This window comes from Parasteatoda tepidariorum, chromosome 8 (genome assembly GCF_982258835.1).
Source record: "Parasteatoda tepidariorum strain Cologne lab strain chromosome 8, Ptep-v5.0, whole genome shotgun sequence".
In the NCBI taxonomy this organism is placed as follows: Eukaryota; Metazoa; Arthropoda; class Arachnida; order Araneae; family Theridiidae; genus Parasteatoda; species Parasteatoda tepidariorum.
Window position 1 is genome coordinate 100,612,857 of NC_141762.1, and position 16,374 is coordinate 100,629,230.

The following is a 16,374-nucleotide window of genomic DNA, read 5'->3' on the forward strand; positions in this document are numbered from 1 at the left end:
ATACGAATTGGATCATTTTTCTTCTTTTTCTTTAGGTTGAAAATCTTGAAAAGCTGGAATCAGAAAACGTGAAATTAAAGGAAGATATAGAAAATTTGAAATTGGAAATTGCTGATCTTGTATGAATGAACTGTCGTTTTTATTTTTCTTAAATGATTCTTATGAAAAAGTAACATACTTTGCTAAAAATTAAAGTTATTGAAACGAGGGTGGATTGAAAAAAAAAATCCCAGTTGTAATTTAGTAAAACTCGTAATGTTGTTCGTAATGAAATAACCTACTAAAGCAATAATAATTTATTTTTATTAAAATTAAACTGAAATTAGACTGAATTGATTTTATTAAAATTAAACTGGAATTAAAGATTTTGTGTTACACAGAAAAGAAAACTGCGAATATTTTTTTCAGATTGCTTGGCTGTTATAGGAGTCCAGTTAAATGTTTGTTATCTCTATGAAATAATTTTTTTTATAATCAATGATTTATTTTATTATCCTTCATAGATAGCATATCATCTTTGTGAATATAACGAAATGCTCTTCTTATTTTTTAATTCAATCTAGAAATTAAAGAAACTCGCAATTTAAGTATCGGAGTACAATCATATTTATGAAAGTTATAAGAATAACTTATTTTAATTAAGATGACATTAAAATTAAAATAATCACATTCTGTGTTGCCCACAAAGGAAAACCTCGAAAACATTTTTCAGATTGCTTGGCGGTTATAAGATTCCAGCTATATTCTCAGCATTATCTCAATGAAATTGTTTTTTATGATCAATCTTTTTTATTATTATTATTATCCTTGATGGATAGCTTATGGCCGGGATAGCCTGGCTGGTAAGGTTGTGGACTCGTGTTCCTGATAATGGGAGTTCGAATTCAGCCTGGCAAAGAATCTCCGTTTATGAAACGGTGACTGGTGCTCGTTAAATATATCGGTGTCACAAAGTCCTTCAGGTTCCCAAAACAAATCAATATCTCTAGTGGTACTGATCCAAGAGTTCCTTGTCTTCTGGATTAGATTCAAAATAACAAGACTACGGAGCTGAACATTTTTAACTGTAAACTCTAACTTAGATCGACTGTTCAACGACGGTTATAGAATAAAATAAAATAAAAAAATCATAAAAGATTTCTATTTTTAAAAACAACTAAAAAAAACGGGATTTAGAGGATCTGTATAAAAACCTCATACGTTGAAATCGGCTATGAGTGTTAAGGCTTAAAATCAAACATAAATGTAAAAGGAAAGAATTGAGGCCACCGCATTATTATTATTTAAATAATTAAAGACAAAAAAAGACTCTAAATTTATAAGTGATTACTGAAATATTGCTTTTATTTTCTTCTTTAATGAAGCTTTGCAACGTAATTTGTTTGAAATTCTATTATATTTTTTTTTTATTGTTAATAAGTTTTTTTGCTATTAAGTTGAAAATGAAAAGAAAAAATTCAATAGTCGAATAAATCCGCATGAAATAATTTTTTTTTCTTTTTCAAATTAGGTTCGGAAAAACGATGAATTAAAGAGTGGGATGCGAACGTTTGGTGAAATGTGCGTTGAAACTACACTTGATACGGTAAAAAATAAAATTTTCGATTTCTAAAAATATTTTAAATTGCTGCTAATCGGAGCAACTTTTCTACGCATAATTTTGCAGACTTGTCTCCTCTATTTTTCTGGTGCAAAAACTTGACGAGCATACCAGAAATTATGTTTTTTATAAAAAAGAAAGAAAAAAAAAAGCTGGCTAAGCTGCTCCGATTCAGAATGTGATAATTTTTAGTAAAAATTTTTAATTATTTTAGCATTTTTCTTAAAGATTTATTATTTTTAATAGTGTGTCGAAGAAAAAATGCAAAATGCTGCTGCATACACTAAGGAGGATTATCCCAAAAGATCTGAAATTCAACGAAAAGTAAATATTTCCTTAAAAAATCTAAGAATGACTTTTTGGGCATTTCCTTAAAAAAATTATACTATGCAATCACTATTACCCTTTGGGAAAATGGATCTTTTTATAGATTTTATTTTGATGGTGTACGCATTTAATTTGGACGTCATCGCACTTTTCAACTGTGTTCAAGAGGAATTGTAAACAGTGCGCATGCGTCGTCATTGCTTGCGTTCCTATGGCGACCACTGCTATTTGATAATTTTTTTTGAATTCTTTTTTTCTTTTTATTTTCACCAGCAGTCATTCTTAATGTATTTACATAATAATAATTTAAAGTATTTTTATATTATTTTTATTATTAACTTATAATGACTGTCTTGACGTTGATTTTAATATGAATGTTAATACTGAAGAAGGAAAAGTATTTTGTGACATCTTGAAACACGTATATAGGCAGGATTTGAAGACCAATCCTACGACAAGCATCCATTGAGACAGTTTTTGCAACCCATGATTTGGAATGTTGTGCCGTTTATCGATGTCAAACCAGAAAAAAAAGCATTTGGCCGATGGGTAACCAGTGATTGTAATAAAGCAATCACAATTTTATTTCTTTATTTTGTTTCTTTTATTTTAATGTTTTGCTATCGTGTTTCAGAAATTTTAAATTTACGTTTGAGGGGACAGCTAATTAATTACAGCTTTCATTAACTTTTTTAAAGCTTTAAAGAAAATTCATCGATATCATTTTTAAATAAACTTTGCATACAGGTTTAAAATAATAAACTATGTGTTTATATTAAGTTGACAACTGAATCCCGAACCTTTTTTATACGTTTGAGCTGTGAAGTCATTTGATTTGCTCAGGCAGTTTCCTTCTAGTTAGACGCAAATTTTCGCACAAAAATCGCTCTCAAGCTCTCAGATAACTCTTCATCGAGCACAACTTAATGGCCACTCATTAAGATTCCATTTCTAAATTTTGCATTTTAATGACAAGTTCTATTAGCTGTAACAGCCTCTCTATACGCAGCACAATTGTCACGAGTAGCTTTTTTTTGTTGCCTTAGAATTGAGATTGAAAGCAAAAAAAAGGAGCTGTCGAAAATGACCAGTAAAACGGAAAACTTAATGACTTAGGTTGAACATAACATCTTCTTTCGAATGATTTGAAACATCATGCTTACAACGTTTCATGGCATTCCAAGTCAAGAAGGAAAGTATAAGGAAATTTTGAAAGTTCTTGATGGTCCCATCAAAACATTTTGATGGTTTATGTTGGTATCAGTGTGATTTATGATGGTCCAACATCATTTGACGGTCACCATCATCCAACATATTCCATTACGTGTTTATAGTTTTGATATGCCAACAAACTTCCATTATTCCATGATGGAAAGGCTACTTTAATACTATGAAGGTCAACCATCAAGAGAAGTTTATCTCTCATGGACAAACAATCCATGATGGTTCCAACTATACATTTCCATGATGATTTAATGGGAATTCTTGTTGGTTCTTATGAATATACCATCAGAACAATTTCATTTTTTTTGTTGGACCATCATAAATCAATCCGAATTCCTACGTTGGGATATTGGTTGTTCATGATCGTTCCAACATTTGATTTCTTAGATACTATGATGGAAATTCGTAATGGTTAGACATGAACAAACCATCAAAACAAGTTGCTATTCTTATGGTGTACCATCCTAAATCAGTCCGAATTTCTACATTAAGATGATGATTACTTATGTTGGTTACCATCAAAAATATAATGGTTCATGATGGAATTATGGATAGTTATCATCAAGATTATGTTGGTCCATCAATGAATAACCATCAAAAATTTTAACTAGGGATGCAAATTGTTATTATTTATTTTTTAAAAAAGAGAAAGAAAAATGCAGAAACTTAATACATTTTAATGTCCATTTCATCAGAGCTGCCCGCATGGTCCTTTTTTATGAACTTCAGCAAGCCTCCACTTTTATAAGACAAACATGATATTCATTTCTGTATTAAATAGTGATTATTTAATTCTAATTTAAATTAAATATTCTCTTTAAAAACTGAATTTTAAAAGGAAATTTCTACTCTTGATTATCTAGTAGATTTGCGAAAATTATTTTATTCCAGATGAAATTTTAAAACGAGTATATTTTTAATGGATTATAAAAAAATATTGAAGTAACTTGGAAAAGTATTAAAGTAACTTTAAAGATAAATTGTAATCTGTAAAAACTCTCAATAACTTTTTTTTCCTCAACAGAATTGTGGCAGTGTTCCTTCCAAGATGTATAATGGAAACGACAATGAATCGAGTCTTTTCGTTAAAGATAAAAAGCACGAGGTTTGTTCGATTTTTATTCCCTTAATTTTTTATTTTTTCTGGCAAAATCCCAAACTATTAATAAATATTAATCAAATCTCATTTATAATAGCTATATTTAATTTTTCTTATTGAGGTAATCTTGATGTAATAATATATATTGAGTTGAAGGCCGTTGTTTACTGGACTGGCTGATTGATTGAATATTGTGTAAGAATTAAAGAAATAAAGGAATTAAAATAAATTAAAGAATTAAAAGAAATAAAAGAATTAAAAGAAATAAAAAAAGAAATTTGCTACCTTTAGAATTAGTTACAATTTCATGTTTTTAGAAAAACGTATCAGGAAAATGTCATGTCAATGGCATTAATAATGAGTTAGTTTTTGAGTTGTTTAATAGAAAATTTTTAAATTTCTTATTTTTTCTTTCCTTTTTGTGCCACGCAATGCAATTTAGCTAAAACTATTTATTGTTGAATTATGATTTGTTACAGCGACTTACAATTATTTCTGTAAACATGCAATAAGTATCTTTTTGTTTTGCTGTTTTGTATTTATTTTGGAGTTTTGCGTTTTCCTTTTAATTTCTCAACAAAAAATAAAACTAAATGCAGTAAAATCATTTATTTTTTTTAGTCATGTTCTCTTAGGTCTGAACATAGGAAAGCCTATATTTCAAATTAGTTTTGAAGTAATTAAATTATTTTCCTCTCATTTTAACGACGAACGGTGATTCTTTTTTTCAAAAAGAAATTATGCAAATGAAGTCAAAATATGGGAAAACTAAATTTAATTTTTTTTTCTTCTCAATTTTGATTTATCTGAAAATTTCTGAATATCTCAATTTTGAAAGCACAATGTATGACTATGCTGTCTTCCAAAAAATGCGAAAACAAAGGTAGTACATGATTAAAAGAATTCATTGACAAAAATATGCATATAGAAATAAATTCAACATGATTCAAGCTCTCAAAAATAGGCGCCCATCCTCAAGACTTGTTAGACGTCTGGAATCTGGACAGCGTCAGAAAATTTCTTTTCACTTTTTTTTTCTTTCAAATTCAATTGGTAGGATTCTCTGTTGCCTTTATAAAGGGTTAATTTTCAATTTTCTCAAAGAAACTAATTAGTAACATAATTTAGCAGTGTTTTTTAATTTGATAACATAAGTTTGCATTAATAAAAAGTAAATCATTTTTCAAGCTGAATAAATAATTTTAGGCATCTGAAATCACTAATTTTTCATTAGAAACCATTTGATTAAGATCATGATTTAAACAAGGAAAATACATAGATTTAAATTCTGTAGTGATTTAAAATCGCTCATGATAAATCAACTGATTCAAATCGATATAAATTCCTGCTTATAAGAGGTTTAAATGTTAATAAAATGGTAAATAAATATTTTTGATAATCTTATTGATTAAAGTTTAAGTTTGCACACGCATTTATCAAATTTCTGACAACATTAAATGTTATTTTGTATTAGGTTGGTAACTAAATTCCCACAATCCTTTTTTAAATCAAGATTTTTTATATTTTGCATGTCATTAAAAGCTTTTCAATATCATAAAAATGAAATGTCAAGTCAAGAAAAAAGAACTTTTTCGATATCGCCTTCTTTTTGCTATTAATCAAGATTGGTAAAGCCGTAATAGCTGCTGATGACATTTGTGCAGCGTGTTGGGAGGAAGTCATAGTTAGAAGAATGAACGAGCATAAATTGCGCTAAAGGGGGAAAGTGTGATATGAATAATGACCTTTGACCTCCTCCACACTTAGAGCTGCTGAAGAGTGAGTCTGTCAAATAGCATGAAGTGAGGACAGTTCCTAACCGTAAACTTTCAATTAATCCTTATGAATTTATTAAATTTTTAAAAAATAAATCTAATATCTTTCAAATACTAAAATTTTTTTCAATGTTTAATTAAATTAAATTTTGATGCATCATCCTGAATTCTACCAGCAGTTAAATCCATATAATTATTAACAAGGTAATATTTCCTGGTGGTTCCTTTTGGTGTTTTTTATATTTTATTTTACATTTTGTTTTTTTTGAACCAACAAATGAGGGACCCCATACACAATTACTTAGCAAAAAACTACATCGACTTAGAAGATAACATGCCGTATATTATATGTGCTTGGAAAAAAAATCTTTGATTCTAAATTATGAAAATAAGTGTCTATCAATATCATGCTTATGTTAACAATCGGAAAAATTTTTAAAAAAAGAAAGGAACGAGAGAATATTGAGAAAGAATATCTGTTGGCGAAAAACAGTCATTTTTATTTCCTACTTTCTTTCCCCTCCCATGACGAATTTTGGTGAGGAGGAGAGTTCGATAATTGATGTCACTGATTGAAGGGGGTAGAAAATTTTGCGCAGTTCAGGTCGACCCAGAAGGAACCACTCGTGATGAATATGCTAAATTTGAAAATAAAAATTTTGGCTTTAAAAGAACGCCTCGTTTTAGCCACCTAATTGAATTCTATGGAAAGCGATTAAACTAACTTTTGCATAAGAATTTGGTATCAAACGACTGATAAAGAAGTTCGAATGCTTCTGTGGGGAAAGAAGTTATTGGCAACGTTAACATTCATCTATGAGAAGGTACCCCAACACAGAATTACGTTAACATATTTTATATACTAGTGAATTGGAATTATATTTTTGTAGTGGTAGACACATTACAGCACTCCCCCACCAGAACTATATCTGTGATAGAATTCGATGAACGGATACCACTAGTTCATTCATTGCTGTTTTGCGAGAAGCTGGGAGAGCTGTATTAAGATCACCGTACTATTAGATGTTGATCGTGTGAGTGGTATTAAGTTCTTGGTCGTGGTTATTCCTGTGTTGCCATTAGCTGTCGAGTGTGCACAGGCAGACGTTGTGTGTGATCGAGACTGAGTAGCAACAGCGCAAAGAGGTAGATAATGTCGCAGTTACAAGCAGCAAGTCTACTGTTCATTGTGGACCATCCATCGAAGTAGGCGTTTCTATCAAGGTAGGCATGGGCATGGCAGATCGTGTCTAGGTCACCAATGTGGGAAGAGAAGTTATCGACAATGTCTATGAAAAGGTACCCCAACATAGAATCGTGTTAACATGTCTTATATACTAGTAAATTGGAATTGAATTTTTGTAGTGGTAGACACACTACACTTCCATACTAAAAAAAGAAAAGAAAAAAAGCGGCAGTGGAACTTGGTTACCCATTATAAGCACTTCTAAATTAAGTTGTTATTTTTAACTGCATATAAAGTTTATTTTAAAAATTGAAGCACTCAAAAACTCTAAAATTATCCTTAATTAAATAAAATGTCTTATTAGCAACCAGTGAATGAAAATATAATGCCAATGCCTCACGACGATAAAAAATGGGATATTAAGTCTTCAGGACGCTTGGAGAAAGTGTATGATCAGGTAATGTATTCCTTTTTTTCCTTTCAAAATTTATAAAACTAAATATTTTATAATTTTATGAAATGTAATGACAAGTGCACACAGATCCTAGAAATTAATTGGAAAAATAAATTGAAAAATATATATTTGATAATTTGTTTTAACATTTTATTTTTTTACTTATTTAACCGAGTCACTATTAATTTGTTCACATATTTCAGTACTTCACCATACTAGGTATATGTTTAAACATGATCAAAGCTAGAGGTATAGTGACTAAATTTTTTGTATCAGTGTATCAAATTAATAAAAGATCTAACAGTTTTCTATCTATAAAATTCTTACAAGTATTGACGTTTCTTAATTTCGCTGGCATAAATGATTGAAGACTTACGATTGGTTAGGAGGTAGACTAAGTTTCGTAAAGCTGGCTCTTATAGTTAAACCACTGTGTCTTTTCAAGCATTATTGTAACTTTAATCTTAATTTAAATGCTTAACTCTTTCATTTATAGGTTAACTCGTAAGACATACTTAAAATAATGCGATTTGGCGATGTAGTCTCAAAATGGGGTGCGATTTCAATACCATTCTATAATTTATTTTTTAAATTAATTTTCAAGCACGTTTTATTAATTAAATTAAATAAAAATCTAGATTTAAGTTTAAAGAAATCTGAATATTCTGAATATATAAAATTTTTCAAACCTCACAATTCAACTTGTTTTTCATTATCAACAAATTAATTAATAAAATTTATTTAATTCATTAAAATTGCCCGTTATCTTTCGTGTTTGTTTTTGGGTTGACAGCTTATAACTTATCTATATATTACGTATATGTTGTTAAATGTGTATTACTGTACTTAATCATCATGTAGGTAATAATTATTATGTATATATTATATCAGGGCTAAAGAGAATAGAAGGGCTAGTTCACTCCGCTCTTAGAGCTGAAGCTACGATTTCCCTCCACATGACGTCACTGTGTCCACGGATCTCGGAAGATCGCACGCAAAGATATTATGATAACTTTGCTTATTTCTCTTTGTAAAAATAAGTTAGACTTTTACTGGTTATTAGCTTTCAAACTTCACGTAATTAACACATTATTTCCATTCATAAACATAGTTTAAAAAAACTTTCTTTGCCATTATATTAAAAAAATACCATTTTAAACTTATAAAAATATTTTACTAGTTAGCGAAATTGACACTATAAATACTTTATTTTGAAAAGTTCAGTTTTAACTTTAATTATTAAGAAAAATGAAAGCATATATCGACACTTTTTTATCTACATATTCTTTTATGACAATAAGTTGAGTTAAATTTAGAATCCCCGATTTTAAAATATGCCGCTAATAGCAATTTGTTCATACTTAATCATTAGGAAACATCAACCTTAAACGCTAATTACTGAACCAAAATAATAATTTAGGTTCATAATGACATTAGAAATTTTACAATTGCTTATAGATATTTAAAATTAACGTGATATAATTTGTAGATATTTAAATTCAAGAGAATATAATTTTTAAAAGAATCATAAATATTTAGAATGACTACATTAAAAAAATAAGTTATGGAATTAGGAGAATTTCAACTGTACACTATATATTTTATTTTCTATCAGAATTTTTGCAAGTTACAATCGCGCAAACTGTCATTTCGTTAATAGTCTTAAAATTTTGTAAATTCACGGCAAAAACTGAGAAAAGTCATTATAGAAAATAACAAATGTCTTAGAATATGTTACAAAAAGAAATGCTCCAATATTAGTTAGAGCTAGTAAGGCCGAACGCTCTGTTCTTGAAGTTAAAGTGCGAGCTTTGCGCCAAAGTAACGTCACTAGAGAAAATCGGAGGATTGGTGCGGCGAGAGTTTCTTCAAAGGAGTGAACCAGCCCTTCTATTCTCTTTAGCCCTGATACTATATAGCATTACATATTAATACTCTAAATCATTTAGCAATTATCGTGATGCAATTCTTAATGCTTATATTTCCATTTTAAAGGTAGTAATTGTAATGCCCATATTTTTATAGAAAGCAAAGATCTGCGATAAAAGAGTGATCGATCTCAAACCTAGAGCGAGAGATCTAGATTCCTCTGGATCTGAATATTTAGAACTAGTGTATGATGAGGTATTTGTTTAACTCTATTCTTTCCTCAAACAAATTATGAATGATTTATAACTTAAAAATGAAATGAAATTTAAGAAATATTTTCCAAAATAATTACACGTTTCATGCAGTGCCGGATTAAGCGTTGGGGCCCTAGGCCATTCAAATTTTTGGGGCCCTTAGATTAAATTTTTTTCTCGAATATTTTTTATTTATTCAAATATAAAAGTATTTATATATCTTTTCATTTTAGAAAGCATATTTAAAATTAAAATAAATAATAATAAATTGAATTTTACTTTATTTTGTTAAATTAGAACTAAAAAATAATCATGGCATATATATTTAGAATAGATTTTTTTAAATAATTGTTTTTCTTAATTTTTTAAAATTTATTTTCTAAAAATCCATTGAAAGGGGGCCCCTAATCATTGGGGGCCCCATGCCATGGCCTAGTCTGGCCTAATGGGTAATCCGGCACTGGTTTCATGTATATCAATTTGACTATTAAATGTCGTCGTAGACTAACTGGGAAACTCCGGCCTGCATTTTTCAGTGACTAAATATTAAAACCTTCCAATCTGCTTTATATTCATCACCCTATATAAGAATCCCTATAAAGGCTGGAGAGGATTCGGTTTATTGATCTTTACGCTACTCAAGAAAGACTTATCCAATTAGAGTGGATTTTCTTAAACTTATTACAATAATCCTTAAATAAGGCGATTTAAAATAAAGTTTCAATAGACAACATGACTACAAACTGAGCGACTAATTGAGCCAAGGATGATATTTTCTTATTCATCTTAGAGAGCCGTGGTGGTTCAGAGGATAGAGCGTTCCCCTTTCAATTAGGTAAGAATCACAGCGATGGCTGGCCGATACGAATTTTGCACCCAGCTCGAACCGACCACTGAGCTAACATAAAATATCCTCAGTGGTAGGGTTAGAGTCCTCTTGCAGGCATGTTAACCGTATGAGGTTTCACTCACCATATAACGCAAAATATATTATTGCATATAATAAAAAAAAAGGATGATTATCAAATTAGTAATAGACAACCAATGTAACAAATTAATAAAAGATCTAACAGTTTTTTATTTACAAAATTTTTACAAATATTGACGCTTTCTAATTTCACATATTTAAATGACTGTCCGCCACGCTATGTTTCTGGGACCCTAGCACTGCTAGTAGAGACACGATCCTCTTAAAATCTTTTTTGATGTTTCTCAGGTGTTTCTCAGGCCCTAACACTGCTAGTTGAGACACGATCCTCTTCTAATCTTCTTTGACGTTTCTCAGGCCCTAACACTGCTAGTTGAGACACGATCCTCTTCCAATCTTCTTTGACGTTTCTCAGGTGTTTCTCAGGCCCTAACACTGCTAGTTGAGACACAATCCTCTTCTAATCTTCTTTGACGTTTCTCTGATACTTCTTGGTCTCTAGAATTGCTTGTCGAAATTCGGTCATGTTCCATCCTTCTTCGACATTCCACAGACGTTTCTTGGGCCCTTCTTCTTCTTTGAGAATCTCTTAATATCTTTTTCCTTGACAAAATACAATGTTTTTTGGGAGGCGGTTCTGCCATGTCAGTAATCGGGTTTTTAAGAAGTCAACGAATACTTTAGAACAACAATTACTATGAAAGCAAATCATGAAACTTCAATATTAAAATCTAAGTGCTTACCTGCAAACTGAAACTTTCTGAAAATAACTAATTACATTTAATAAAAAACTGTTAAAATAATGAATAGAAAAACCAAAGAGATCCAAGGTAAGTGTGATCGTTCCTTCAAAAGCAATTGGGTATAATATAGCCTACGTCACAGGTTGTGTTGTTCCTACTAAATTTAACCCATGAACGGCATTTTCTGCGAGCCTAGCTTCAAGCCGCAAATAAACAAACGAAGTGTTCGATCGTTTAAATAGCTGCGCGCCAGATTTTATTGCATTATAAAGAAAAGTTATTGAAACTAAATACAACTAAATAAACAACAACAACAACTACTAATAACAATAACTAAATAAACAACAACTAAATTCCATTCGTTTAGCATTGCGTCATATGTTGTTCCTACTAAATCGAAGTAGTTGTGTTTTTTTCATATTATACCCAATTAAATTCCTATTTTATATATTATATAGCTGCAACGCTTAAGAAAAAAAACTAAAATGCTAAATACATGAAAATTATAATTATTTAATGTTTCTGTTCTTCAAACCATTCATTACGCTTCAAGAACACGAAAACGAATTAATTTTTTATGGTATCAATTTCTATTTCTATATAATTTTTTACGGTATCAATTTCTATTTCTATATCGCTACAAAATTTATCGTTTTCGCTTAAGAAAAAAAAATAGAGCGTGGAAAGAAGAAGAAAAACTTATTATAACAATTATGAACAGCAACAAATATATTAAAGCGAAGCGTTCTATTTACGTATCGAATATGTTGCCACATTTTTAATACAAAAGTTAAACTTTTCTCCACTTTGATAAATGTAAACTAATGCGAACCTTACAATTAAATTATTAATTCCTTCGTATATTATTGGTTTAAGTTGTCGAAAATTAATATTTCAATTGTAAGGTTCGCATTAGCATACATTTATAAGAGTGGAGAAAAGTATATGCATTTTTTAATAGTTTTTTGAATATGGCTTTTTGAAAACGAAAAAGCATAGATTTTCTGACAAAATGACTGATAACTAAAAAACTAATCCAAATTTTTGAAAAAGAAAAAAAAAATATTTCTTCATTATGTCAAAACACAATTATGTGCCGAGTTTCGTGCCTGGGCGAGGCTTCTTGGGCGATATATTGTGATTACAGACACACACAGCCGCGTTTATTATTATGTATAGATTAAAGACTCAATCAAATTGTTTTTCATTATTAAATTGTTTTACAACTCACATTGTTTTTCATTATTGACTAATTAATTAATAAAATTTATTTAATTCATCAAAATTTCCTCTTATATTTCATGTTTGTTTTTGTGTTGACAGCTTATGACTTCTCTATACACTACGTATATGTTGTTAAATGTGTATTATTGTACTTGGTCATTATATAGGTAATGATCCCTGTGGTAAAATTTTTTCGAGCCATCTGCAATAAAACTCTCTAGCACTAATATCTTTCTGCAAGATACTTTTAATAGCAAACATATATGTTACTAATTTGAAATAACAAAAGCGCTGTGTTTACAAAAGAACTTTTTTTATTTTTAATAACGGCAGGCATTGAACTTTTGCTCTTCTCCTTAGAAGATGCCGGAAGTGTTGCTCATTTATCGTTACCCAGTGGGCACCTGTGAACCAAAGTCACGGAAGCGCGCAACATTACCCTCTACACTGCCACAAATACCCGTTCATACGGTGGGCCAAATTCACACATCGGAAGACAATTCCGAGAGAGAGAAACATCCATGCCCAGAGCGGGGTTCGAACCCGCAACCATTGACTTCGCAGTCAGGCATGCTAACCACTCGGCCACCTGGCCGGCTTTACAAAAGAACTATGTAATAATTTTTTATTCTAATATGAGTGATATTCTCGCATTTAGTTGGGGAGGAAGCTCAAATTATTTCCTTCTTCGCATTTTGTAAATACTTATCACAAAAAAATAAAATTAGAAATCATGAAATTCGTAGTAGTAATTGCTGAAAAAAAGATCGACGCCGAAATCACGTGAATCAGACTCCTCAAATGCGTGTTTCGTTTCGAGATTATCGAATTTAAAAACTATGGAGAAGTCAAAAGCCATAACTGCCGAAAATTCGGTAGAATTATTGCCTTAAAAAGTAAATACTCAAATGCACGATTCGAATTTTCCATATTGTTCGAAATATATCGGGATCTTTAAAATCCACGGGAAAATCAATATCAAGAACTGCCGAAAATACAATCGAAACATTACATCGATTCGCGATACTATCGACGCAAATTAAGAGTGTCAAAACGTGATTACTTAAATGCATGATTCAAATATTGCGTGTGAATTTTTGTAGAAAAGAAAAGAATTTTTTTTTAAACTTTTTAAATGAAAAATCTTTCTGTAAGAACTCTGTGCCGTTCTGCGACAATGTCGCTGTGATTCTGCTACGGGGGTAATGATTATTATATATATACTATATAGCATTTCATGTATTACTCTTAATCATTCAGCGATTATCGCGATGCAATTCTTAATGCTTATATTTCCATTTTAAAGGTAGTAATTGTAATGCCCATATTTTTATAGCAAGCAAAGATCTGTGGTAAAAGAGTGATCGATCCCAAGCCTAGAGCGAGAGATCTAGATTCCTCTGGATCTGAATGTTTAGAACCAGTGTATGATGAGGTATTTGTTCCTATTTTTATGATTATGAATGATTCATAACTTAGAAATGAAATGAAATATTTTCCAAAATAATTACTATTTGCAACTATTTTCGACCTGAGGCGACTATGGCAGCTTTTTTTTTGCCTGAAAAGGCTAAAAATCAACTATTTTCAGGAAAAAGATACTATTGGGAGACTTTTCTGTGATCCTAGCGTTGTTTTTTTAGCCTAAATTTTCTTGACAACCTGAACCTTGACTTCTGAACACAATGAATATTTTTTTCTTAAAAAAAAAGAAAAAGAAAAAAAATTGAATTGCAAATTTGAGTCATCACTTTTCTCAATTTTCTCTCACTTTACACCACTATTGAATCTGAATCTATTTTGCTTCTCAATCGCATTTTGAACAGTTATTGCTACGAAATTCTGCATGATTTAAAAAACCCCAATTTTTAATACGATATTATGATGCTTGAATTTTGAATTTGAATAATCATTTTAATATACACAGAAGAGCTATTGCATTATGACCACCCTCCATCTATGACAGTGGGCTCGCCCAGGTTTTCATGGTTTCTCGCCCAGGAACAATGTTTTCATGGGGCACATAAGGACCCATAATCCTCATAGAACAATCCCTGACGTCTGTAAGCTACTTGAACATAGTTGCAGACTAGGTTCACCCATTCATGGCAACAGTTTTTCCTGCTGGGGAGGGTGTTTACCAACAGGATAATGCACCATGTCATAAGGGTCGAATCGTCATGGATAGGTTCGAGGAACATTCCAGTGACTTTTAAGTCATGTCTTGGCCCCCAAATTCACCTGACCTTAATCCAATAGAGCATTTGTGGTCCTACTTGGAAAACCAAATTCGTTCTGCCACGCTATCCCCTCGCAATGTGAGGAAATTGCGGGACCAGTTGGTGAGCGCTTGGTGCCAGATACCTCAGACTACCTATCAGCACCTTGTGGAATCAATGCCACGGCGGGTACTAGCAGTTTTGAAGACTAAAGGTGGTCCTACGTGTTTTATAGCAGGGTGGTCATAATGTAATGGCTCTTCGGTGTATATATATTTGCTAAATCAATTATTGGTTAAACTGAAAATTTTTTAGAAAAAGTATGTTTTTTTTTAATGAAAAAATATTTTTTTGAATGATTTCTAGCAATTAAAGGTATTTAATTTTCTGCAAATATACTTATTTTTTTTAATGAAAATGTAGTGCTAGAACACTAATGTTTAAAAAAAATTTATCATATTGGCCACCAACTTGACTAAACGGATCATGGTATATGACAATTAAGTCATTTTATAATATTTTAGTCATATTTTTGTTCTTATTTAGACAACTATTTGGATAGTTTTCGGCAACTGTTTTCATACATTAGGCTACTAAAAGCAACTATATTGATCATTTTATTCTGTGGCAACCCTGATGTCAGATTGACTGCTAAATGTTGTCGTAGACTAACTGGGAAACTCCGTCCTGCATTTTGCAGTGACTGAATATTAAAACCTTCTAATCTGTTTTATATTCATCACCCTATATAGGAATCCCTATAAAGGCTAGAGAGGAATCTGTTTATTCATCTTTACGCTACTTAAGAAAGAATTATCCAATCAGAGTGAATTTTCTTAAGCTTATTACAATAATCCTTAAATAAGGCGATTTAAAATAAAGTTTCAATAGACAACATGACTACAAACTGCCCGACTAACTGAGCCAAGGATGATATTTTCTTATTAAGCTAAGAGAGCCGTGGTGGCTCACGGGATAGAGCGTTCGACTTCCGATTAGGTGAAGCGGTTTCAAATCCCAGCGATTTCTAGTCGCTACGAATTCTGCACCGGCTCACACCGGCCACAGTGCTAATATAAAATATCCTCAGTGGTAGGGTTAGAGTTCTCTGGCAGTCAGGCGAACCATGGGAGGTTTCATTCTCTATGTAACGCAAAATGTAATAATGCATATAATTAAAAAAAAAAAGATGATTATCAAATTGGTAGCAAATGTAACAAATTAATAAAAGATCTAACAAATTAATAAAACAGTGTAACAAATTAATAAAAGATCTAGCAGTTTTTTATTTACAAAATTCTTACAAATATTGACGTTTCCTAATTTCACAGGAATAAATGATTAAAGACTTACAATTCATAAGGAGGTAGACAAAGTTACGCAAAGCTGGCTCTTATAGTTCAACCACTGTGACTTTTCAAAAATTTGTTACTCTCATGTTAATTCAAATGATTAAATCTTTCATTTATTGG

At 30.8% G+C, this 16,374-nt stretch overlaps 1 protein-coding gene across 4 annotated transcripts in view; it reads left to right on the forward strand.

Annotated features, from left to right (window-relative positions):
* LOC107456498 (uncharacterized) overlaps window positions 1-16,374 on the forward strand; it is a 47,003-nt gene that overhangs the window by 24,768 nt on the left and 5,861 nt on the right. For 2 of the 4 annotated variants that reach the window (XM_043048671.3, XM_087169503.1), the window contains exons 20-26: window positions 36-119; window positions 1,511-1,585; window positions 1,847-1,924; window positions 4,176-4,256; window positions 7,576-7,668; window positions 9,691-9,789; window positions 14,020-14,118. In XM_043048671.3, the coding sequence (XP_042904605.3) occupies window positions 36-119; window positions 1,511-1,585; window positions 1,847-1,924; window positions 4,176-4,256; window positions 7,576-7,668; window positions 9,691-9,789; window positions 14,020-14,118 (609 nt within the window). The remainder of the gene's footprint in view (window positions 1-35; window positions 120-1,510; window positions 1,586-1,846; window positions 1,925-4,175; window positions 4,257-7,575; window positions 7,669-9,690; window positions 9,790-14,019; window positions 14,119-16,374) is intronic. The other 2 variants (XM_087169504.1, XM_087169502.1) reach the window with 2 other exon arrangements.